We start from the raw sequence: 27,944 nt of genomic DNA on the forward strand, positions 1-27,944 counted from the left end.
TTTAAAGTTTACATATTTATTTAAATTTATATTTAATTTATTCATAATTGATGTATGTAAAATATGACGCATGCTTTCATATTCTTACAATAAATTACTTTTTGAGAAAAAAAAAATTTACTCTTTTTGTTGTTAATTTTTCAGTTTTTTAAAACTAATCACATCCTCAACACATGGTAATTTGAATACTTTCAATAGCAGAATAAAACACATGTGTCAGTTTACTTCACATGCTTTTGTGGACGTCTCGGCAAAATTTCCCTGGGATTGGAGAAAAATTGCGTTCATTAGAGCATTTTGAATGTTGCAAAATGTTGAAAATTGGAAAATTGAGAAAACGAGTGTCAAAATACAGCATGTATGATATACAGTATCGCTCTGGTCCCTTTAAATTCGTGCTGAGGGACTTAAAATCGTCACAGGGTCAAAATAAGCACAGATATAAAAAACTGAAACATTTAATTTTTAGAGTTAAAAACAAAATTTCCAGTTTTAATGGTTTCTTCGTTATTTTCACCGATCCATAGCCTTAAATAGTTAATCAACGCGCAACTAATCAATTTCTTATATATGAAGTGTTCAGAATCATAAAAGGCGGCCAGAGCGTGGTGCCGACCACACCACCTCATTCTAGTGCCGAGGTCATGGAAAGCATGGGGCTCTACCTCCATGCCCCCCAAGTGCCTTCATGGCATGTTACGGGGATACCTTTACCTTTACCTTTATCAGAATCATAGTGGGCCAAGCGCCATTTACTAAAACCATAGAAAACAAGGGTTAAAATGAAGTTATCACCATAATCCAATGGAAACATATAGCAAGTAATATACAGTATACACATTCGAACTAAATGTGTATGTCAATCTTCATTAAACTATGGTATTCACTTAACTTTAACCCTTGCTTTCTCCATTTTTAATAAATGGCACTTGGCCCACTAAGGCTCTGAACCCTTCATATAAATGCTCATTTCGTAACAATTCAGTTCCTTTGTCATGTTATTGTGTATATTTTATTTCCTTGAACTAACAAAGTTGTTTACTATGCATCGGAAGCCAGATTTCATTTTCTGGATTACACACAAAAACGCATTCTTTATAATCCCAAAATGTATGATACGTGCCTTCATTTATATTTATTTATTTATATACTCCCTCTCGAATACAAAGCAGGTATTTACAACCGACTATGAAGAACACAGAGCTTCCTCTAATATAAAACGCGACTCAGTTCCATTTATGAGTGTTTGTAGAAAAAAAAAATATATGAATTTTAACTTTATGTAGCACGTTTCCCTGATTTCTTAGAACCCAATGTTATTCTTCTATTTCTTGTCTCTTTCTCGTTTAATTTTATAATGTTTAGGCCACACTAGTTCAATCAATTCGTGTAGATATTTTAATCTTAACATTTTTATAAGAAGTTTTCAATTTGAACGTAATAATTATACTGACATTAATTAACCTTTGAAGAAATTAAATAACGGGATTTCGTTTTTTTCCTGTAATGGATACGGTTACCTTAATTTTCTATCGCAACTCTAATAGAGATTTTCGAGTCCCAAGCTCAGTTGGCAGAAAATTGGTTTATGATAACTTTGAACCAGAGTTCAAATCTACTTCTATTTGTGGCACTCCAAGCCAAGATTTCTAAAGGGTTTTTCTCTCTCATTCTCATATAATCACTCTACATTTCAATATTCATAATTAGGGGGCGGATGTTGATAACCTAAAAGTCTACTTAAAATGATAATTAAAATGCCCTTAAGCTAATGGAAATATGACATAAAATTAAAGGAAAATGACATTTAAATATTATTCACCGTACTCGCACCACAACTTCTTAAAAATTAGTCACCTTGTTTCAATGACTGCCCTGCAAATCTCGGAGAGAGGAGGCAACTTCGTGGAATTTGACTAAGATAAAGGAAAAGAACATGCAAAAAAACGAATGTTTTAAGGGAAAACTATAGATTTTAATGAGGGTTTACAATGTGTTTCAATCAGGGGTAGTTCATGTCAGTGTCTTCATCCTTCCACACTTCTCTTTTGTTACCAGATCTTCCAGATGAGGGAGTGTGAATGACAAAACAAATTGTGGGCGCAGCACGCATTCTTGCAATCTTTGTTTTAAAAATACCGTACTGTCTACTAAAGTAGACATCCGTTCCTAACCACGTCCTGTCCAGGACATGGTGAAAGTTTCCTCCCTTCCAAATTCTAAAGACACCCTCGTACCGACAAAAGAACAGCAGTGGTCAAAGCCCTCACTTAAACTAAGCTGTTGTCAAGCATTTTATATTACTTCTGTTGTGTGAAGTGAAGCCTTCAGTATAATGAGGGATAGACTTTAGAGTCTGTTCCAAACTATAAAACTCAAACTTCACTGTTATTCATTAGGTAATTACTACTGATCTATTTGCGTAGAAAATGATTTAACAGACCTATCGGCAAAGAAGAAAGTAAAATGCATTCCAAATGATCTAGAAGTTCTTCAAAGTATTAAAAATGACCAATAAATGCCGAAAAAAAATATAAAAATTAGCTATTAGTTAAAAAACGTAAAAAAATGCAATATAAGAAATTACTTTTTTACGTTGATATTAACAGAGAAAGGATTTCTATATTAATAGGCATCGTTCTAATGTGAGAAATAAGATGACTTTTCATCAACATCCGCCCCCTATTCATAATCATTTCAAAAGTATCTACTCAAAATGATGCAGCTGGATATAGTACTGTAACTGGCGTACAGATGGCAACAGTCTGAGACAGAAAACTACGCTCTCGGATGAGGGGGGAGGGGACTCGTGAAAGAGTACTTTAAGGTAAGTGTTTACTGATTCGCACCACACACACTACGCAAGCATTGTCTCTCGGAAAATGTGGATGGATTCCTCTCAGAGGCGGAGTGTTGATTACGTCATAGCCTAATTCTGGTTAGTGAACGATACCACAAGAATCGCGAGTCCGCATTTTCTTCAAGTACAGGATTTCTCAATGGCAAGCTGGGTGCAATGGACGACAGCACGCTTATTTCATAATACTGGAAAAATTTTAAATCTTCCATTAAATCCGGAAATAAGTATGACATTTTCCAGGTCTAATCTTTTGCTTTAGATACTACGCAACCAAAATTGTTTACGTCTCTTCTTCTATTTCTCCTCTTCATCGATGAGTAGACAGGCAAAAATAATTTCACCACTATCACTCATTTTGACCATCACATTCAACTTTAGCTGTAGAATGAGAGAAAATTCGAGTGCTCGTGCGCATGCAATGCAGATGATACTGATGCTGATCAAAAGAGAACATAAAGCATAAAAACCATAATATCACTTTAGGCCTATGGCTGCTATCTGTAATGTTGTTATGGTGAATAGTAGTGGATTTAAATTATGATTTATTTAACGATGCTCAAAACTGCAGAGGTTATATCAGCATCGCCAGTGTGCTTGAATTTTGTTCTGCAGGAGTTCTTTTACATGCCAGTAAATCTACCGACATGAGCCTGTCGCATTTAAACACACTTAAATGCCGGCGACCTGGGCCTGGATCGAACCCGCAACCTCGAGCACAGAAGACCAGCGCTATACCGACTATGCTACCCAGGCTGACAATAGTAGTGGAAAATGCTGGGTTTTAAAGTTTATTAAAGAATAATTTCGTAAAATAAAGGATAATGTTTAAAAATATTAAAATAATACAAACAGGCTATATAAGTAAAAGAATTATAATACATAATTAATCTATACTAATAATAAATCTGTAGCCGAAATTTTTCTGGTAATTTTCGATTTTCCAAAAATAATTGGTCCTAACACATATAATTAACCACCCTGAAACCGAAAATAGCTTTTTTGAAATTTTTGTTTGTTTGTATGTCTGTCTGGAAGTTTGTTACCTTTTCACGCGATAATGGCTGAACGGATTTAGATGAATATTGGAATATAAATTAAGTTCGATGTAACTTAGATTTTAGGCTATATGGCATTCAAAATACGTTATTTAAAAATGCCAATAAATCCGTACTATTATTTTTCTCGTGGTATATGGCATTCATATCATTCTAACCTATCTGATGATTTTTTCCCCCCTTTCTTAACTGTAAATGAGCACAAACGCTACTTAGGTGTAAATTTTTCTGACATTTTGTATATTCGATTCCCTCATCGTTTCAAATGCATATCATTTTACCTTTTAGGTGTGTTTCCAAATTATATGTAATATGCTTTGTCAAATCTGGCAACCTTTTCATAAGGGAAGCTAACTTTCTTCTTCTTCTTCTTCTTCTTCTTCTTCTTCTTCTTCTTCTTCTAAAAGGGGAGTTATAAGGGGGCCTTAATTAAATAAATCGAAATATCTCTCTTATTATTGATTTTATGAAAAACATCACATAACAAAAGTTTCTTTAAAAACGATTAAGTTTTATTCTACGCAAAATTTTGATAGGAATATTACTATGATGTACCGAAGTACATAATATTTCCGTGAAGGAATTCTGCATTACTATATGACGAGATATATCTGTTTCAAAATAACAATGCTTTTTATATCATGGCCACGTCAGATTAATATACGAGTAATAAAGATAAAACAAGTGACTGCATTTATTTAAGGCGGCCTTGGAGTCCGTCGACAACAATTGGATTAACATAAGGATGATAGCATATTATGATACGTGTTTATAATAGCCTATACTAAATTTTAATATTATTATATAATAAAGAGAGTGTGTTTGTGTGTGTATGAGGCAATATCAAGAAACTGTTTAATAGATTCAAACATTTCTTTCATCATTGGAGAGTGTAGTTCCTTTAGATGGACGTAGGCTTTAGGTCATTACAAAAGCTCATAAGGGAATCGAGGACTGGGTACAAATACATATAAGGTAGGACTAAACACAACCTTACGCACAGAAAACTTTAAATAATATCGCAACTAATAATTAGCTATATGTATTGCAGTTAAATTTAATGCTATTTGGAGGTACTGTACTGAAATTTGATGTCTGTGCGTTGCGTTTTTTTATGAAAGAATGAAAGCCAGAGATGGAATAATTTTACAAATACTGTATACACGCGGCACATATTAAGTATTAATTATTCATTAACATAACAGTACATATTTTTAATGCTTTATTACGATTTTGGGTGAGCTACGGTAATGTATGCTTAATAGGTAACAGTTCTATGTTTATTTTATTAGGTTATTTTATGACGCTTTATCAACAGCTTAGGTTATTTAGCGTCTGAACGAGATGAAGGTGATAATGCCGGTGAAATGGGTCCGAGGTCCAGCACCGATAGTTACCCAGCATTTGCTCGTAATGGGTTGAGGGAAAACCCCGGAAAAAACCTCAACCAGGTAACTTTCCCCGACCGGGAATCGAACCCGGGACACCTGGTTTGCGGCCAGACGTGCTAACCGTTACTCCACAGGTGTGGACCAGTTCTACGTAGTGCACAATACTAAATATTGAATAATTAACAAACCAACATCTTTGGCATGACTTGTGGTTTGTAGGCCATCTCAAACCCTAAACTCCACCCCTCTGAGCGCGAGATCTTATATACTCGGTCAGTTATGGTCGAATGTTACAATAAAAACAATTAACAACATAGGTATTTCAGTCATAACGTCATACAATATCAGATGAAACTATGAAGTAATTACTTAATTAGAAATACGACTATTTGGTCTAGGGAGTATCCGTTTTCATTGCAAGAATAATTCGTTTAACATGTTTGTAAATTAGTCTTGAATACGTTTCGCTGTTGGAAATACTTCCGTTATCAACACACGTTTTAAATAATGTAGGGCAGTACAACACCTTATTTCAAATGCTATCGTTTGGTGACAAAGCTTACTTCCAGCTGAGAGTAACAACCTTCAGTTCTTACAAATATATTCTATTTCAGACGCTGTTAGGTCTAACATAATATCAAGCTTAAAAGTAGAATTAATCGAAATCCAGAAACTATTACATGGTAATCACCGCTACATTCATAGTTCTAAATACAACTTTGAAAGTAATTCAGGACCAAACGATTTGTAAGTGATAATAAATTAATTATTCACTAACAATAACAAAGCTGTATTTGGAAATATAACAGATTTAAGTCAATGATATTTATTTATAACAAGTGCAGCAAAGCGCGCGGGTATAGCTAGACTCATGAGGCAACTAGGCCAGGAGATATGGGACTGAAATACCATTGTTACAACAATGGAAACTGTATCGAACAGTTCTTTTAATTTACTATGCTAACTTCGCCTGCCAGTTTAATTCTGTGGTGAGTTTTGAAATACAATTCATAAAATATGCCTAAGTTAAAGGTGCATGCAAATCAAAGAATTCGATAATTTCCTCTCTATCATTTCAGAGTGGAGAATAATAGAGGTGCGTACACTAACGAGAGTCTGTCTTTCAAAGATTTATTGAATATTATTGGCGTATTGTAGGCTAATATTGCTTGCATCAGAAGCTTCTTCATAATACGGCATTGCTACACGGTGTATTTCATGTAAGTGTGTATAATGCTGTGAAAGAACATGAAGGTACAGTATAATAAAATTAATGAAACACATTAAATAAAAACACAAAATGAAAGCAAAAATTCACAAGGTAAACTGATTGAAACTCAAATTAATAAATTTAAGGCACCGCTATGAAACCTCGATTTACAGTTTATTCCTGTATGACTTACTGGAGATTACGGAATTAAGTCTGTAAATAGTTTTCCGTATATAAATTAAACAAACCAAAACTCTCGCTGTTGAGCTGTTATGAAAGCATAAGATTCATGCATAACAAGCAACTACAAGCGAAAAGAGAACACATTGTAATACAAACCTTGTTCTGAATTTTCGGTCTTCCTCCTCAACAGTCTATAAAACTCTACAGTACATGGCCATAGTCATAATAAACAACGTTTCTCTGTTTTTACATCCTTCATACTACAGAGCAAGCCAAACCTAAGTTACCGGCATCCTTACCGAGCCATGAGATTAATTTTTGACGGGCAGTACATTGAGTTTTTTCTAGATGGTTGCATCACCTAAGTCCGGCACAGGACAATGCGTGGTTTTTTACTAAACCGGCGACGCAATAAAATTATCCTGGGACTTTGCATCATCAATTTCCATTATTAAGTGGTCTGAGAAAGACGTATTTTCGACCATAGACAAGTACAACTCATTTTCCTCGTTGAATCATGTCTACTGGTTGTTGTACGAGTTGTGTTTTCGGCTAAATGCGAAGCAATGATATTTACTTTGTGTCGTCCTCCTGATCCTCCATGCATAAATCTTTCAACCAACGTGATACCGTGGAAACCAAAAAATGAAGTTGTAAAATATCTTGGAGTGCACTTAGATCGCCGTCTATCATGGAAACATAACATCAACAACAAACAAAAATTGGCCTGCTCAAGACTCACTAAATTATATCCGCTCCTCAACAAGAAATCATCTTTAAAGCTACAAAATTGCATGCTACTTTACACATCTCTATTACGACCTCTACTGCTTTATGCCTGTCCTGTCTGGGGAGGAGCTGCAATAAGTGAAATTAAACACATCCAGTCATTTCAAAATAAAGTCCTACGAATTTCACTCAATTCTCCTTGGTTTGTCCGTAACAGCCAACTACACAGAGAAACTGGTATTGACACAATCAAACAGTTTATTCATTCACAAGCTAAGAAGTTCTATAACAACCTAGAAAATGTTCCAGGCGCCATCCACTACTCTCTCGGAAGAAAGTCCACATTACCCACCAGAATCAAGAGCCAACTTCCAATTGGCCTCATATTATAATAAAAACTTATCATCACACCAACCTATGTAAATAATTATTTATTAACAATTATTTTTGTTGATTGAGGAGCCCAATCTAGGCTGCCCTCAATTCAGTATCATGTATTGTATTTCTATTTTATTTAGAACTGACCTGTATAGCGCTAAATGCGCTGATCGATCAATAAATTATTACAAAAAAAAAAAAAAGAAAAAAGTTTCGGCTAACTCGCCCCCCCCCCTCCCCTTCCGAAACTACACAACCATTGAAAATGTGTTAAATATTAATTGCAATAAACGGCGAAAAACAAATTCCGTTCTCGATATGAAACCTCTGAAGTGTAAATTAGGCTGACCAGATTGTTTATGGTCCTACAGGGGGCATCAAGAAAAACCACAAACACTTATCTAGTCACTATCTGTTGAAATGTTGGAGAAATTGCATGTAACAATAGATACAATTATAGAACTTTGCACACTAAATTTGTAGAGTATCTTAACTTTCTGAATTAAATGAATAAACACACATAACTTCTATACATAATTATGGCCACTAAGAATTCAATTTCAGTGCTGACGCATGTACTGAAGTCTTTCACATGATATTGTACACACTGAATTCTAACACACACATTTTACAAGTATTGGTCTGAAGAATATATCTTTTTAAGGATCTGTCATTCCCATACAGCTCCACACTAAGTTCTTCACATGAGAAATGAAAGTTTCTTTTCACTTGTAACAAAGCTGTTTCAATTTTCATTCTTGACTTTTCATTAGTCCAGATTGAGTTCATTGTGGAGAAAAGTCTTTCAACTGACGAATTACTGACTGAAAGACACATGATTAATGACACTATTTTGAGAAGATTTTCAAATGGAATACATTTTTTTTTTGAAATGTTGAAAAACATCACACTAATTTTCACCTGTTGGTTTGTCACAAAACTTTTCATTTTTTGAACTACTTAAAAATGGACGCTGCAGCAGTTCTAACACTTCTCCTCAACGCGAATGAAGACAAAGATGGTATATCGTATGTTCTTCTCAAAGAGTGCAGAATATCTACACTGTGTTCGCTGGTTCTTCTGTCTCATACTGAGAACCATTCAGAAATGTGCATGAATCACAGCAGTTTCATCACGATACTTAGATATTCATGTGTAAAATGTCATTGAAACAAAATCAAAATTTCTGAGGACAAAATTAATTTCCGGGGACATTTGGTCAGCCTAGTGTAAATACAATTTGTACGTCCTCTACTCGTCAAAAGCAACATATGACATTAATAACACAGTAAGAATTATGGTAACTTAAATTTAGCTTGCTATGTATAAATATAAGGTTGAAATAGGAACGGTCATGGGAGAGGGAGAAATTGACAAACAAGTTCACATTCCAATGAAGAAGAAAAACATGTTTTTTCTGTCTAACTAAACATACATGGATTGTATTCGCAATAATGTTACTGTCATAGTTTGTAATGGCATTTGTGACAGCAATAACTCAAGCACTGTTGAACAAAATTCTTCGAACATAGTATTCAAAATGTCCAATGAACTGAGGTTTTCTGAACATGTTCATCCCGAGTACTATTTACTGAAAAGTATCCTTCTTGTTTGCTAATTTATAGATCTGAGGTCGCTAGATTCAGATCTACTACTTTTAATGCTGATTAAAAAACTATTAACACGGCTCTTGAAGAGAAGTAAAGGGTGTTTCATTTCGGAGATTTTCAGCACTTAGAACAATGTCACTGCTTTTAATGCAACATTTATCACCAGGGAAAGGATTTATATGTAAATACATATTTACTTATAAAGCTAATATAATTTATATTTTGCATTATCTTTATGTTTCACAATGTGTAGGGTTGAAAAATCCTACTTTTATTTTCCATATTTTTCCATATTTTAGAGTTTAGTACATATTTTCGTTAATTTCCATATATTTTCCATATTTCATATAAAACAGTCCATATTATATTAGGTTTAACAATAAAACAAAACAAAATTCCATTAACTTTTAAAAATACATTTCAACAATAGAGATTTAAACACATGTTCAGTAATCCCTTTAACATCAGAGTTATTTGAAAATTAGCAGTCCTATCAACAATGGGAAAGTAAGTTACAAAACTGTATTAATTTAATTTAAAATTTTTAACAGACTTCAGTTGTGCAGCTCAACAGTTAAATGCCAGTCAGAGTACACATAGGTTCAGTTTTGTAAATCATACTATAAAGACGGTAAATATGCCAAAAGTACGTCATTCAGTCAATTTAAAATCAAAACTAACAAGTTACATTTCAGAATTTAAAGAAGATGGTTTATCAACTGACAATAAAATATTATTTTGTAATTTGTGTCAGTGTGCAGTATCATCTACACAAAAGTTCCTGGTGCAACAACACATTACAACTAGTAAACATCAGGCCAACAAACAACTAAATTCCAAGCAGAGACAATTGTTTTTAACACAACCAACAACATCGAATGTAAGATCTGAGTTTAACATCGACCTGTGCCATTCTCTCATCTCTGCTGATATTCCTCTCTACAAACTAAAGAATAAGGTCTTCAGGGAATTCCTTGAAAAATATACTCAACATACAATCCCGGATGAGTCAACACTTAGGAAGACGTATGCTCCATCCATCTACGATGAGACAATACAGAAGATAAGAGATGAAATTAAAGATAGTTCAATTTGGGTTTCCATTGATGAGACTCCCGACAAAGAAGGTAGACTTGTTGGTAATGTAGTTATCGGTTTGTTAAGTGAACAATATTCTGAACGAATTCTTTTACATTGTGATGTTCTAGAAAAGTGCAATACCAAAACTATAGTTAAACTGTTCAACGAAGCTATGGGTATCCTGTGGCCAAAGGGTATTATGTACGATAATGTGTTATTCTTTATTAGCGATGCTGCCCCTTATATGGTCAAAGCTGGACAAGCATTATCTGTTGTATATCCTAAATTGACTCATTTTACTTGTGTGGCGCATGCATTTCATCGTGTGGCAGAAGTGGTCAGAGACAATTTCCCTAAAGTAGATTTGTTGATTTCATCAGTGAAAAAAGTATTTCTCAAAGCTCCCAGTAGAGTTAACGTGTTGAAAGAAATGTACCCTGAAATTCCATTGCCACCAAAGCCAATTTTAACTAGATGGGGTACATGGCTAGAAGCAGTTGAATATTATGCCGAACATATAGACTCTATTAACAATGTTCTCCTTGCATTGGACTCTGAAGATGCAGTCTCAATTGATACTGCGAAAACAGTTACCTGTGACATAAGTGTGAAGAATGACTTAGCTCACATTTAGCATACATTTTCATGCATCATAAAAACGCTCAAAAGTCTCCAAAATAGGCACCTTTCACTATCTGAAAGTTTTGAAATTATAAATAGTACTGTGGAACAACTGAATCGTGGTAGAGGTAAAGTTGCAGATGCAGTAAGAGCTAAGGTGGACACTGTACTTTCAAAAAACCCTGGATATGAAGAACTACAAAAGGTTGTTGCTGTGATGAGTGGTGAATCAACAGTGAAGATTAACTTGGACTTATCCCCAGCAGACATTGTGAAATTGAATTATGTACCAGTTACTTCTTGTGACGTCGAACGCTCTTTTAGTCAGTATAAATCTATCCTCAGAGACAATAGAAGAAGATTCACTTTTCAGCACTTGAAAGAAATGTTTGTAACCTATTGTTATGGTAACAGACAATAAAAATTGTGTTTTGTTGAAACTACATTGGAAGATAAGGTACGTCCATTATATTTTTTGTTTAGTTTGATTAAAATGTACCAATATTTAACGTACATAGTCATTTTTTTATAATTTTAAGTCCATATTTAATTCCATATTTTGGTAAAAATCCATATTTAATTCCATATTTTGGTAAAAATAACTACATATATATTTACATATTTCATATATTTTTAGTCCATATAAATCCGTTCCCTGTTTATCACCCATTTCTTATGTTCATCAAAATTAAGCTCCATTAGACATCATTCATGCCTATCATTTCATCAAGGATAATAAAACCGATAGAAAATAAAAATTCATAATTGTCAGAAAATACGAAGGCTTACATTATCATACTAATATGTTTATTACCAGTTGCTTACCAGTAAGCCAACATTTACAAGCAGAACAATAATATTAATTTAACATTCTTCAAATTCAATATTTAAAATCATCTAGAACTCTTCAAAATTAGAGGAACAAGTGAAATTTATGGGTATAATATATACTGAGTGATCCTGTCAGCAATTGAGTCCTTAGGGTGACCAGATTCATATCCATAAAAAAGATGACACAGAGTTTCGAAATGGACGACATCCTTCGAAAAAAAAAAGAGGACAGAAAATATGTACTTAGATTTAGGCTTATGCCTATATTATACTTTAAATTACGTCAACATCTATTTTATTACAAAATATTTACAGTACAGATTTAGGCTTATATCATACTTAAAATATGTTAATATCTGCTTTATTACAAAATAATTAAGATAAAACTTAATAATAATGATTTTACAGTTAGCATGGAAGTCAAGGGAACTATAAAAATTGTCAAAAAATGTCAAAATTATTAAATCTTGTCCTACAGCTAATGACTGTCACTTGCTTCAGAGAGATCTAAATGAGTTATACAAGTGGTCACTGAAGAATAAACTGTATTTCAACTTAAATAAATGTCATTATATGATATATACTAGGAAAACAACTTATTTTACTTACAGATACTCAATGGGTGGGGAATTCCTGGAAATGACTGACAAGGTAAAAGATTTAGGCATAGTATTCACTTATAATATGGATTTTTCCAGCCATATACTTGAACTTGTGTCTCAGTCGCTTAAACTTCTAGGATTTATCTATAGACATACCACAAAATTCTCCTCTCAAGATAGTTTAAAAATTCTATTTTTTTCACTAGTTAGATCAAAACTTGAATATTGCAGTACTGTATGGAACCCCTATCAAATTAAATATAGCCTATTAACAAAATTGAGAGTGTTCAAAAAGGATTCATCAGATTTTTGATTCTTAAATCATTTGGTTACTATCCCTCCTGGAATAATGGAAGTAGTATCTCGTACTCATCTCTTTTGTCTCTCTTTAATTTTGAAAGTTTGCAGTACAGAAAAAATAATATTGATATAAAATGCCTCCATAATTTATTAACAAGTTCTGTAAATAGTCATCTACTGTCCAGGATAGCAATACATGTACCAAGAGAGAACTGTAGGACCAGTAAAACATTTAATTTAAACTATGCTAGGACATGTTATTATAAGTACTCTCCACTTCTTAGAATCTGTTCCTTCTATAACAAACTGAGCAATATTGACATCTTTCAGGATAGAACCACACTCTTGAGAGAAATAGATACCGGTAGCGTTCAAAACACTCCATAAGTATTTTCCTAATAAATAGGTCTTAACTGGTTTGCATATTGTATATTTGGTCTTCCTTCTTAAATTATTTCATATCAATTACCATTACGAACTCACTCCTAATTCTGACTTAACGTAGGTCTAGTCCCTCATCAGTTGTTGTATTATTGTTACTAATCTGTGACTAGTTATTTGCATTTCATGTTTTCTTCATACTGTAAATACTTTTGTTTTTGTTAACCGAGATTTACATGTAATATTTGCTTAATACCTTTTGTTGAGTAGTATTGGGTTGTAACTGTTTAAATTTAAATACCATTATTATATGTATTACTACTGTTATTTTCATTTTATCTACTCTGTAATTACATTGTTGAGTGGATTAAATAAATAGATAATTGAATTAGGGATTGCAAAAACAGTACATGTCACTATACGTGTGGTGTATTGACATGTGCTGTTTCTGGAATCCCCGATTCAATTATTATTAAAGGACAGAATATGGGCAGAATAGACAGATTACGAGGTGGGAATGTGGAAACGGATTTACATTCGCACCTCAATGACTTGATTTACTAGCTGCCTGTGAGCAACGACCATAACAAGGAAGAACATAGAGTTTTATGATGTTGGCAAAGAGTATATTCCATCTATGCTGCCACCTACAGGCAATTTACTTGAAAAAGGAGTTAAATCACATAATTTCAAAATATCAAACATACGAGTTACGAAAAGGAGGACATTTCTGATTTTTCAAAAATCTGCCCAGACCCAGGACAAAGGTCTAAAAGGAGGACTTGTCCAGACAAAGAGGGCGTCTGGTCATCCTATGGATACTACGAGCAGGCAAGCCAGTACATGTTGGCAACTACAGCTTCTCATTCTCTTTAACACAATGCAAAAGCACCAGATTCTGTGAGAAATGATTAAAAAAAAACATTTAAAGATATACTTACTTCTTTTCAGGATCATCAGGTCACTGTTTCTGCATCACAGTAATTTAACTTTAATAACCTTGTAGTCCTTTGCACAAAACCATACAAAAATACCTTTTTATTTAAGAGGTGCACCAAAGTGTTTAGTAGGAAATTTTCCACTCGAACGCCAATGCAACAGTAATTGAGAAATCAATGCCATTTAAATCTGAGTGGTTTTTCTAATGGTGCAACATGGTAAATGAAAAATTCTGCAGTAGTTCCATTACCTATTTTCTATGGTATTTAAGGATTGGGAGTTTAAGAAGTTAATTTAGCTTCACCACAAAAAAAAAAAAAAAAAAAAAAAAAAAAAAAAAAAAAAAAACAACCAGGCATTCGAAAAGTAATGGCAACATTGATGTATATCAGTGCTCCTAGTGGAGATCATCAGAAGCTTAAAGTAGGCCTACATTACAAACAGCGTATTCCGAATCTCACCGGACCGGTGGACAACAATGACATCACGCTGCAGCGAAGTAGGAACAAAACTGCTGGAAGGATCAATGGCTGTCATGGCGACTGTATAAGTTGTTGTCTGTGCTACACTAGCAAAATTTTGCGAAATTTCCGTACTGACATCTCGTTCAGAGAAAAGAGAGCATAAACAATTTATTTCTTGAACTGGTAGTAGTAACTGGTCTATTGACATGTTCGCTCATAAGCCATTAACATATTGTTTTTATGCTGTGCTCATTACAAACAATACAGCAGAACTAAAGCAGAACACACCGCCATGACACAACAGTGCACGATGTCATTCGTCTGCTAATTCCCGCCCTATACAAGAACCAATCAGATTCATTGATGGTGGCTGATGGAGACTGCCACCACCTCTGCAAGCTGATGGCACTGGTGGAGCATCAGTGATGCCATCGGTGAAATTCGGAACACCGTGATGCCATCAGATTGCTCAGTGCTGAGATTCGGAATACACTCAAAGCAACCATTGTATAAATTAGATCTATTGAAATTCTCCAAATAACAATATTTTGTTAACACACTTACTGTTTTCTTGTATAGTAGTAATACCATTTTAAGAGGATGTTAAGTATGAACAAAGATACTTCATCAAAATATAAGTTGCACGAGGAAAAAATGACAACACAATTCCTTAGGCATTATAAGAAACTTACAGGAGAAAAGCCCTACGATTCGAACTATTGCCTTTTGTGAAGGAAAAGAGAACTGTGGATGCAAAACTTGCGCTGGTATACCCATTGTTACAAATAACGATGTCCAAAGTTCAGGCTGTAAAGTCTTTATTGGAAGATGACAGATGCTGATGTGTGGAACTCTCAAAGGAAGTTAGTACTGCAACATCTTCTATAGATACATTTTAGTAAAGTACTGTAGTTGACTTTCATATTGGCCTGAGCAAGTGAATGGTGACACCTAAAATCATGATACTCACGAAGATGCCATGCAATGCAAAATTCTTTTGAAAGTAATTGTTATTGTGTCTTATAATTATGAAGACATAATTCTTGTGCATTATATCGAGAGGAGTTCAAAAAAGATGGGGTAGATAAAATGTACCACCTTCCAAGGATTTGGCAAATGATGTTGACATGGCAGAGGTATTTTAAGTGTATAATGTCAAAACTTTCTTTAACTAGTGGCGGGTACTTGATTTTTCTTCATTCACTCATATGAAGCCAGTTGTGCAGACCAATTTACCGACACAGTTGTTTCCCAAGGTGAGCCATAGGAGGCTAGTGTACGGTAAACCTGCCATAAGATGAGATGAGTTGTTGGAATGCCACAGGGGAACCGGAACTCCTGGAGAAAGCTCATGTTACCTGGACCACAGGCTTGTCCAACACAAGTTATAAATTGGGATCGAATTCGGGTCCACAGGATAAGTCCAACATTCTAATCACTAAACCATCATGGCGACATAATGTTGAAAGTTAAGCTAAGTAAATTTATATTTAAAGATGAAACACACATGTTGGGTCAATTACACAGTGTTCATAGATTTGATAAGAAACATTAAAGATTATATATTACAGTTATATGAACACTAATAAATATAATATAATTATTAAAGAAATTAGTAATACACATGTTTCAGAGATGCTTCTCCATCTTCAGTGACTATTTACCACGACGGATGGTTCGGGTGATCGAACCGCGTCTCCTTTAAGCCAAGTAACAACGCGGTTCGATCACCCGAACCATCCGTCATGGTAAATAGTCACTGAAGATGGAGAAGCATCTCCGAAACATGTCTGACTATTACTAATTTCTTTAATAATTATATTATATTTATTAGGTTCATATAACTGTAATATATGATCTTTAATGTTTCTTAAGTAAATTTAGTTAGTAACAATAAGTGTTCTCATTACTTTTTGAATGTCCTAGTACAGCAGTTCCCAATCTTGGTCTTCAGACCTGTAGGAGTGATTTGAAAGGTATCTGCGGAAACAGTTATCAGTTATGTTTTCAAATGGTATTTTAACTTTATAATTTTCTAATTTTTCTCAGATTGCTGAAATATCCCCTCCTTCCAAATAAATTGTATTAAATTAAATATATCTCTGACATTTTGAGTGATATGTTTGTGCAACTATTATTAATTATTAGGCGATACATCTCACTTGACCATAATGTAACAAGGGAAGAAATAATTTCGCTGACATTATCACCTTCATCTCACTCAGACACTAGAGTAGTAACTTAGGTTATTTTACAACGCTTCATCAACATCTTAGGTTATTTAGCGTCTGAATGAGATGAAGGTGATAATGCCGGTGAAATGAGTCCGGGGTCCAACACCTTAAGTTACCCAGCATTTGCCCATATTAGGTTGAGGGAAAACCCCGGAAAAAACCTCAACCAGGTAACTTGTCCCGACCGGGAATCGAACCAGACGCTAGATAATCATCGTATTTGATAAAGCGTCGTAAAATAGCGCAAAAAAAAAAAGAATAATTGCTTGTACACATAAAGTCTGATTAGTAAAATATGTTATTTCTTATTAGTCAGCGATCTATGCAATGGAGGTGGAAGAGGAAATGGCCACCTTGGTGGCTGGTATGCATCAAATCGGGTTTTTTGGTAGGTTATTTAGCGTCTGAATGATATGAAGGTGATAATGCCAGTGAAGTGAGTCCGGGATCCAGGACCGAAAGTTACCCAGTATTTGCTCAACCAGTTAACTTGCCCCGACCGGGAATCGAACCCGAGCCACCTGGTTTCGCGGCCAGACGCGCTAACCTCTACTCCACAGATGTGGACTAGAATCGGTTCTTACTTCTTCACATTATAACGATACCATTTCTCGATCTGCACTAAAGAACACGATCCCTGACAGACTACAGTAGGAAACACTAGATAGGTCTAATTAACTATAAACATGAGTTCCTATGGAGAATTGTCCCAGGTAGTAATGTTCCGTTGGCTTAGGCCCGTAACACACTTGAAGAATTTTCGCTAGCGAGAAATGTGTTGCGAGAAAGAGGCGAAGAGCCTTCCTCCACACACTTGGCGAGTTCTCGCTATCACAGATCACACCTCGCTATGATCATCTATGCACTGTCTTCATGCAGAAAGCATTTTTCTGATTATAGTAATCACTCGTTGGGGGAAATATTATAGGTTATGTATTTACGTATATTTTCGTACTTAAATATAGCCTATAACCTGTAAGTATATTGTCGTACTTTACAAATTACGTACGAACGCTATGTTGAATCTGAGTATTCAGATGATGAGGAAATGGAGTTACATGAACATATTTTGTTAATGAAAAGAAAAGGTAGGCCTAAAATTAAAGCCAGAAATATCTGAAAATCACATTGTATCTTACGAAAATAAGGGCGAGTTTTGGACACTGGTTTCGATTTGAATGATATGTTCAGGCGTTATTTCAGGTTGAATGGACCTCAGTGTTTTGCCATTCATGATATGATAGGGGATTCTTTGCTATGTTCTGATTAAAATTATGTAAACTGTTAAGACATGTAGATACATTATTTCAAATGTTTAATTAATACTATTAAATCTCATCAAAATAAAATATAACCCTATTTATTTTCAGATAATCTGATATTTGTCCCCAGATTTCGTCTTTAAGTTTCGTGTTTTTATAGTTTTCATTCCGTGTATCATATAAATGGGCCTACAGGTGACATCGTACAAGTTCGATAAGTTTCTGAATGCAATTATCAGCCATCTTTCCCCATTTTCAAATAAAAACAATACAATTAATCGCCACCTGTGATATCTTTTTCTACATTCAATCGTTATAATGTCAAACATCTTTGATAAATGTGTCAAGAAAATTCGCTGAGCTACAGATTCCAGCGAGAAACTCGCGCGAGGTTTTTGCCTCGAACGAGAATCTCTTCCAGTGTGTGGACGTCCATTTCAATCCATGTTATCAATTTTTTAATTTTCTCGCAACACATTTCTCGCTGGCGAAAACTCTGCAAGTGTGTTACGGGCCTTAACAATGGTAGTGCGAAGCGCCCAAGGAAGCCAAGCGGTAAAGCAGTGGTAGTCAGCATTCGCTGAAATGTGTAAAGGGTAAGCGGAGCCGTCCCGAGCGTCCCGTCGTGCAGCAGGAAGAGGTAGAGAGCATACCCGCCAGTAGCTACGATTGCACCAAAGTGCAATGTATTCTCCGCGGGTAAAGACGCTAGTTCCAGGATGCTCTGTGCTGATGACCGCTGGTAAAGGGTAGAGTGGAATTGGTCTGTGTAGGGAAGTGTTTACGAACCTGTCCGTACACCGACGTACGACTGCTGCCGCCGAACACATTTTGTTACGTAGAGGTTGAAGTGGAACTGGTCTTCAGAGGAGCTTTACGTACGTTTGTATGTACGTATCAAAATGGAACCACACGATTTAATCACCGAAGAACTCGCGACTATAAATAATTTGACCAGGATGGCTTGAAAGTACAGGTTCACATATTATTATTCCCTGGGCATGAGAATAAGGTTGGTGGTATCATGCTTCGGCAACTTTAACAATGCTGTTTAAGTACTACGTTATTTACAGTGGCGTATGGAGGGGGGGGGGGAGACAAGTTTTGGGAAGATCACTTGGCAAATTTGCCCATAACTTACATGCAATAAATTAAAAAGACAATAATAGACTAATTATTGTTTAATACTATAAAATTTAAAATAAATTTTGACTCCCCAGAAGTTCTTATAAAACAAAATTCATTCTCCATCGTTGCGGAATAAATCAACAGATGCATACCCTAAATAAATTACTTAATCTAGTTATTGTGTTGAGAACGGTAGCTTCATAATTTCTTTAAAAACCATAGGTCAATTTAAAACAACTTGTCAACAGAAAAATAAAGAATTTGTTGTTCATTATATTGGTCAATGTCGGTAGAAATAGATTTAAACAATATTTATCTTTCAGTGTCGTGCTCGCAACGCCAGTGATGAACTGTTTCTTCATGCTTTAAATCTAATATAATTTTAAAATATTTCTTGAATATTGGGGAAGGGAGCTTGAGCCCGGTGTATCCCTCTCCTCGCCTACGCCACTAGTTATTTAGCGTCGATGGAACTGATAATAGCGAGATTGTATTTGCCAAGATAAAACAGAGGTTTCGCCATAGATTACGTGATTTACCTTACGGTTGGGAAAAATCTCGGATAAACCCAATCAGGTAATTAGCCCCAAGCGTGAATCGAACCTACGCCCGAGTGCAACTCCGGATCTGCTAGCAAACGCGTCTATCAACTGAGCTACGCTAGTGACTCCATAAGAGTGAATTATTAATAATTATTACAATTTTGGTTTCGTCCTATATCAATGGAAGGGGGGAGGGAATCATTAAAAGGCTACAACTTTCGACTTTCATTCCATCGACTGAGCTAGCACTTCAATGCCATCTACGAACGTGGAAAAAATATCAACAATATTTTACTCTTACTGCTACAAACCGAATTTCTAACAGTATTATGAAGTTAATACGCGATAATGAATTACGGCAGCATCACTTGTATTTAATAACCCCTTCATCTCAAGGGAATACTCAGTAAGTGAGAAGTTCGCATGTTAACTGAACTTTTTGGATTTGTAGATACTTGGACGTCCCGCGCCGTGGCGTCGTGGTCTAAGGCATCCCGCCTAGGACTCACGTTACGGAATGCGCGCTGGTTCGAGTCCTCGTGGGGGAAGAAATTTTCTCACGAAATTTCGGCCAGTGTATGGGACCGGTGCCCACCTAGCATCGTGATGCACTTGGAGAGCTACGATAACTAGCGAAAATCCGGTTTCGCAAACCTGCTATAGCGGCTGGGGGGGATCATCGTGCTAACCACACGATACCTCCATATTGGTTGGATGACCATCCACCTCTGCTTCGGCATGTGGACGCGAGGCCAGTGGTCGGTCTTGGCCCTTAATGGGCTGTAGCACCACGGATTTACAGAAGTACTTGGACATTTGTATGGAGGAATTCAAGTACCAAGAAAACATATTTCATAGTATTTTTGTAATCAGTTACCCTACGAATTATGATTTCTAAGCATCGGTACGGTTTTCACTTACGATTTCGTCCTAATCCGGCTACTGTATACACACGTAGGCCTATGTGAAAATGGTGATTTTCACTAGCAAACAATCTGTTTTCAAAACTGCTATTTGAAATAAGCACAGCTCAAAATTGAGATATGAAATCACTCTTCACCATTTTTATGTAGAAATGCTTCTCACTAATTAACTATAGATAACATCCACAAAAATTAGGCAGTAAGTATAGTAATTATTATTTATGTAAAGTTAATTCGTAGGATAGACTCACATTTATTTCAGCACCTAATTTAAAAATCTTTTAAAACAGCACTAAGGATACAAACTGCACACACACACACACACACACACTTTGCATTAATTTCTATTACAGAGTACAGGAGGGGATGTGGTATAATTGCAAATTTATAATACATAGTCCAATAAAAAGAATGGTGACTACAGGAACAACGGTAAGAAGGCTTGACGTAAGTTTTGCATAGCCACTCACCAGATTATAATGATGTACGTTCGTCGAAGATCGAACAGCAATTTGTACATAACATTAGAGCTATAACTAAGAGTTTGGCTAATCCCATCTAAAGCGAGAAACACGCAAGAGCTTGCAATTTAGACAATGTGAGACCATTAACTTAAAACCCCCAATAAAAGCTATAGAACAGGCGACACAGGCCTAATATTAGGGAACTGGTAACTTCATCCGTTTCCATGGCAACTGCACTCCTTGCTTTGTTTTCAATCTGAAATGACGCCGTGAGTACAACTTCGACATGCTCTACGCGTGATAATATATACTTGCGAAAAAGTTATTTCAATAATCAAACATATCCAGGCTCCACATATCAAAAAATGTGACTACATTCTTCATACATTTAAGACAAGATATCAAGACGAGTCGTAAAATCACCTGTACCACTTGAATTTCATCACTTCTGAATTCACGAAAGTGTGATATGAAGTATAGCGAAGATAAATAACAAAACATGATTTACAAACAAACAGATATGTTTTGTTTACTATCTCTGATTCTTCAGCCTTAATTTCTTTATAATATACTACGTATTTTGAAATGAAGATACAAACTAGAGTTGATATCTTACAAACCACATTAACAAATACCCTCCAGAATTAAACCCAGCATATTTACACTCAATTCATCCCAAAATATCTCAAATATGCACACAAATTTATTAAATCATTACTACAACAGTTAACATGTAAATGATAACTAAGCTAACATTCCTACACATGAAAGTGATGAGAAGTTGAAACGCTTAACGTTAATGCAAGAAGGTTCTAACTACCATATGTAATTTTTATTAAATATCTAAGTATTTTAGGTATTTAAAATTACCAAATTACTCTAATTAGCTATTTATTAGCTCTACGAACACCAGTACCACATATAACGCAAATTAACAACATTTTATTTTAATGCTACTATGATAGTGTTTATACCTAATGCCAAGACGGCGTCATGAAGCCATTTGGATGTATACAAAATACAGCCCAAGAACATTACACTACAAGAGAGAAGTAATAGAAATTCCCTCTACAAAGGGTTGTTTTTATACGTTAAAATTATTCTAAAATAATTTTAAAATCTAATTTGTATAGTTTCAGAAATCAAAATTCTACCACAACAAAGATTTTGCAATTTACCGGTAATTTCCTTGCGGAGCTCTTCTTTAGAGATATCTGCCATCTTATAATAGTAGAGTCAAGGATGCCAACTATGTAATGACTACTGTTGTTTGATGAAGTGTCGCAACTAAAACAGCAGAACTCTCTAGAAACTGTCAAACAGATTAAAATTAAATCTGTAAAAATCATTACTCACTTCATGCAATATGTTTATTAGTAAAAATCAGTCTTCATGTAAGTATAATTATTTTCATTATCCGTTATATTTTAAATGAGATTTCCCGCGTAAAACATTCTTTGTTTCACAGCTACATCGAGGGAGAAATATAACTGGAGAAAATACCCTATTTTAGTTTAAAATACATACCTGTAGCGATACGAAGCCCTTTTAAATTGTAATATCTATTATAAATTTAATTTCATTAGTGCAACTTCATTCAACACAATACCCATTAATCATTTCAAACAATATGATTCCCGCCACTGAGTCAACTTTAACATTGAAATAATGAAATAAATTTGTATTCATATTAATAAGGGTCCATACTTTTCAGATAAATTTATAATTAAATACATTACATGTCTCTAAAGTTTAAGTTCATAAAATTGTAAGCTAGATAATATTATGCGCTCTGTTAATTAATCCAAATTGTGTTGTTTTACTGACTTCCCCAGTGTAAATCAGTGTTGCCAATCCATGACATCACGTATATTTATAAAGATTATTACATACGCAATTTAAATTCCATATAAGAATCGGACAACGATTAGTTATATCAGTCATTAACTTTCATACATTTCTATATACTGCATTCATCTGTGTTTTAAGTACAAGACCAAAGTTCATATGAATTTCAAGGGGGTAATAAACTGCAACAAGAACCATGTTATCAGTTAAAAATTACAAAATTAAAAGTGAATATCTTATAGTTAATACTATATCTAAATTTAAAACCTCTACGCACGTAAATTAATTAATTTTATTGTAAAATTAATTTCAAATGTCAAGGAAGTGGACAAGTCATCATACGACATCACTACTTTGTCATAACTCTGAAGTGGTGAGGTCGATAACTCACACTCTAGACTCAAAACACTTGCAGCACCGACCGCACCGCAATGGAAAGTGCTGGAACTACAGCTATCTCATTATGTTGACAAATGAAAAACTGTACAAGTGGGCGTGGTGAATTTAATTATGATGAACACGAGGTCTAAAATGAAAATAATACACACACAACAGTATGTGATAAGAAGATTCCGAATCCACATCCAAGTGCAACACATTCCTTTCTAAAAAGAAAACCGTGGGTAATTACCATAAAGTGTTAGTTCTTCACAGTACCGATAATGAAATAAATGAGCCACAATTTAATGAAATGTTATTCATATAGCATATTTGCAGTTTATTATGGTTCAGTACGGTCTATGGGGCAGTCTCAAAATTCTTATTTGACATAAATGAAATTTTACTGCCACACATTTTGCTTCTATCAATAGTGATAATATCGGATTCACGAAAAGGTACTAATTATTGATCCAGTATTCTTGAAATGACCGAAAAAAAAAAAAGTTAAATGTAGGCCTACACTACAAGATTTATTTACCTAACATGAATGAGTCAAAAATAAATTTAATTCCATACAGCTGGAGGGGAATCATAATGACAATTTTCGAAAGGAAATAAAATTAGCAGGCGCTAGTTTACAATAATTCTTATAGCCTACGGAACAATAATACTGTCTTCAATAATTTAATTCAATATAATTAAGAAATTAACCATGACTTTAAACAGTAATAATCAGTGCCTTCTTTGTGGAGAAAAAGATGGTAGAACTGTGTAGAATATATTGCAAGAGACTGGGAGATAATTACTAACCAGTCCACTGCAATTTTGTCGTTTTTAACCTCCTTTTTGCCCAACGTTTAAGACTTTCAAGGCCTAAGTGGAATTCGAAGAAAAAATTATAAACACATTTCTCTGGTTTTATGATGAAAAATACAACAAAAAAGGTACTGGAACGTCGTTCCGGCGCGTTCCACCATAAAAAAAAAGCACTGGAATAATAGGCCTATAATTTCTGGTGTATAAATAGGCCTAAAATATGTAAAATCTTTCAATCACAATCTTATAGTACCGGTACTTAATATACGCATTATTTTCAGAATATTTGTAGGCTATACGGTAGAATATTTTTTATTAAAAATTATGCTTCTCATTGAATTTTCCATCTTGCTATGCAACACACACGGCACTGACTCTGTTTTGAGTAGCGTTATTTCATGATCAAATGAAACAGAGATGTTATAACTTTACAAATATATGTGTATCAGGAAAAATAAACAAGTTTTCGTAAGATGAGGACAGGTTAGGTTCGGTTTGTTCTGGCTTTCAGTATGCCTTGCGTACGCGTGTTTTGATAGATAGGTACACAAATAGATTTACCCTGGACCAAAGAAAGTAGTGCTTTCCCGCGTAATACAACGTAATGGTGGTATCACTGAATTACGTGATGATTTCGTATGAAAATGAGAAAATCATCGGTCTGGTAACTACAATAAGGAACGAAGGTACGGTACGGTAGTTGGGGCAGATTTATAGCTTTCGCATTGATCACAACGTATCTTTAGAGCGGTGTGATACAATTTTTAGGTTGTTTCCAATGATTTAAGTGCGCTTTTTTCCCTTCATAGTTCCATTTAGGGTAGCTAAGTTACTGAATTTTGCTGAAAGGCTGGTTGAATGGAAGAGAAGGCCTTATGGCCTTAACTCTATCAGCGAAAATAAAACATTCTATTCTATTTACTCATAGAACAAGATATTTTTTTTACCAATGGAAGGAAATTACTAGGCCTACGTATGAATGGACTTTATTTTATAAATATTAAACGGTACTTTGAATAAGGCTGATCTTGTTTAATCCGGAATAAATTAAACATGAATTTATATGACAAACATTTTCTTTTAAGAATGTTTGGAGATAAATTTTATTTCATTTAATTGTAGCTATACCGTGTGAATAACTGAACTGAAGAATGGCCGGATTTGTGCCTGGGTCAGCAGCAGTTCCGACAACTGAAGTGGAGCTCTCCATATCATGCAGGTCTGAATATTTGTTTCATTGTTAAGCATTGAATAATAGGTATAATCCCTATTCGCTGAAGTGTCCATTAGGAATGAAGCTGCGTCCGGAATTGTGTAAACATAAGATATTAATGGTTTGCCGTAGTAAACAGCTGTACTAATGCAGAGAGATCAGATGAGGTGTGAACAGGAGCGATGGGGAAATGGACAGTGTAGAGTCGCGATGTTACAGCCATGTTTAAGTTTCCGTAACTATTTTAAAAATTGTCTTATTTACCAACTTTTTTTTAGTAGGTTATTTTACGACGCTTTATCAACATCTTAGGTTATTTAGCGTCTGAATGAGATGAAGGCGATAATGCCGGTGAAATGAGTCCGGGGTCCAGAACCGAAAGTTACCCAGCATTTACTCATATTGGGTTGAGGGAAAACCCCGGAAAAAACCTCAACCAGGTAACTTGCCCCAACCGGGAATCGAACCCGGGCCACCTGGTTTCGCGGCCAGACGCGCTAGCCGTTACTCCACAGGTGTGGACTACTTACCAACTTCATCGATGGAGGTGCTTAAAGTGACTGCCTTCATTGTCCACACATTTTTGGCACCTCTTCATTAAATCTCGTCTGAGAAAGATATTAATTGTGGGTCTATTAGTCCGTTATGAATATTTTTCAGTATCCACTCACAAAATGCGCGCTCACATTCAGTATCACCCGGTTTTAAAAACTTGTATCATAGTTGTTATTATTATTATTTATTATTATTATTATTATTATTATTATTATTATTAGAGGAGAAAAATTCGCTCCGGCGCCGGGGATCGAACCCGGGTCCTTGGTTCTACGTACCAAGCATTCTAACCACTGAGCTACGCCGAAGTTCAATCCACAGCACTGGATCGAATCCCCCTTCTCTAGTGTTTTTCCTTTTATGGCGTAACTCCATGTTCGACACAAATATGTCAACATATTGTCGTTGTCCCTGCAATAACTCCTATGTGACATATTTAGGATCGATTTTCAGATTTTTGCTCTAAATAACTTAAATAGTGATACAGCAAATAATAAAATCTTCTATATGTAATTATATTTCTTTCTTTCGAAAATATAAAAATTCACAGTCTCCTATGTACCACTGCCATAGAATGAATAAATGTGTTTTTTCTTCCTACTGAAAAATGTTATATTTTGCACATAGGAGTTATTGCAGGAACAACGACGATATATTGTCAACTGCCAATATACAATGAGCACACTCAATTGAGTGACTTGGTGGCCGGGATTCCACAGTATATGCACTGTTGGGCGAAAAATCTACGTAAAGATTAGTTTTTGGTCCTACAGAATTGATCTGTTATGGTAACTGTAATTTGCTAGGAGACGTCGTTGCACACAGGCCAGTTTTACACTAATCCTAAACATCTTATTAAATATTGAACAAGTTCTGAATTATAACCTAAAATAAGACACTTTCCCCGACACTTATTTATAATAATGTGAAACGAATAACACATCTTGTATTTTTGGTCCAGGGAAAATACTTCGTTTAACCGTGGTCTATATGCAAAGACGTCTCCTGGCAAATTACCATGGTAACAATTTTTCCCCTCTAGTAACAATTGTTACCGTAACAGATAAATTCTGTAGCACAAAAATCAATATTTACGTACACTGTGTTTTAGTTATTTTATATGGCTGCAACTTTAACAATTTAGTAGCTTTTTGCACAGAGTCATAAGAAATTCGTACGTGATTTTCTAAGAGACTGTACAGTACCAATCGATGACCAATGTCATCTAAGGTTTCTTCTGTGAGAACCCTACACTGTCTTTTTGTTTCTTAGGCCGAACACTTCTCGTTGCCTGAACTTTATTATACAGATTATGAATATTTTGTATGTGATGGAGTTTTTACACCCAGGAATCATGTTTCAAACCACCTTCGTACTTGGCTGGCAGACTGGGTTAACACATTTGAATCATAAATATATATATATATATATATATATATATATATATATATATATATATATATATACAGTGAAACCTCTCATTTACAGACATTGAAGGGACATAACAATCTGGCCGCATCTGGGAGGTGTCCTTTATTGGGAAGGAGGCTCTCCAGTCTAACAGTAAATTTATAATATGCATTATGTATTCCAATCTTTAAATGAAATGTATTACTGTAGTTTAATTCTAAATGCAGTATACTGTACTACAGTAAATTCTTTGCAACTTTGAACTACAGTAGATAAGACCGAAAAAGAAAAAAAACATTACTGTGCCATGCAATTTTATTCTACGTTTACAGTTATGCAGTACAATAATTTATAGTTTTCAACTTAACCTTTACGTTCAGGTGCCATGTCTCTCGAAACAGTAGGCCTACAACTGACTGAAGTGAAGAGAATAATCCTACTAACTCTATCATGTGTCGAATACAATTTCACGATCGCGGAAACATTGGACCCATCAGGCAGGTTAAATTTTATGACTTTGTTTATCCACCTGCT

The 27,944-nt window shown here is 34.9% G+C and overlaps 2 protein-coding genes across 8 annotated transcripts in view; one reads left to right on the forward strand and one right to left on the reverse strand.

The window, feature by feature from the left end:
* Nucleotides 1-22,490, reverse strand: part of Non2 (upstream activation factor subunit spp27 homolog Non2) — a 35,566-nt gene extending 13,076 nt beyond the window's left edge. Inside the window, exon 1 of the mRNA XM_069839205.1 lies at nucleotides 22,366-22,490. Coding sequence (XP_069695306.1) covers nucleotides 22,366-22,408 — 43 coding nt within the window. The 5' untranslated portion in view covers nucleotides 22,409-22,490. The remainder of the gene's footprint in view (nucleotides 1-22,365) is intronic.
* Nucleotides 22,491-23,060: 570 nt separating this feature from the next.
* LOC138708892 (copine-8-like) overlaps nucleotides 23,061-27,944 on the forward strand; it is a 37,844-nt gene continuing 32,960 nt past the window's right edge. For 2 of the 7 annotated variants that reach the window (XM_069839193.1, XM_069839201.1), the window contains exons 1-2: nucleotides 23,226-23,658; nucleotides 25,355-25,451. In XM_069839193.1, coding sequence (XP_069695294.1) covers nucleotides 25,384-25,451 — 68 coding nt within the window. In that variant the 5' untranslated portion in view covers nucleotides 23,226-23,658; nucleotides 25,355-25,383. The other 5 variants (XM_069839194.1, XM_069839196.1, XM_069839195.1 and 2 more) reach the window with 5 other exon arrangements.

The sequence above is a fragment of the Periplaneta americana genome, chromosome 11, assembly GCF_040183065.1.
Source record: "Periplaneta americana isolate PAMFEO1 chromosome 11, P.americana_PAMFEO1_priV1, whole genome shotgun sequence".
NCBI lineage: Eukaryota > Metazoa > Arthropoda > Insecta > Blattodea > Blattidae > Periplaneta > Periplaneta americana.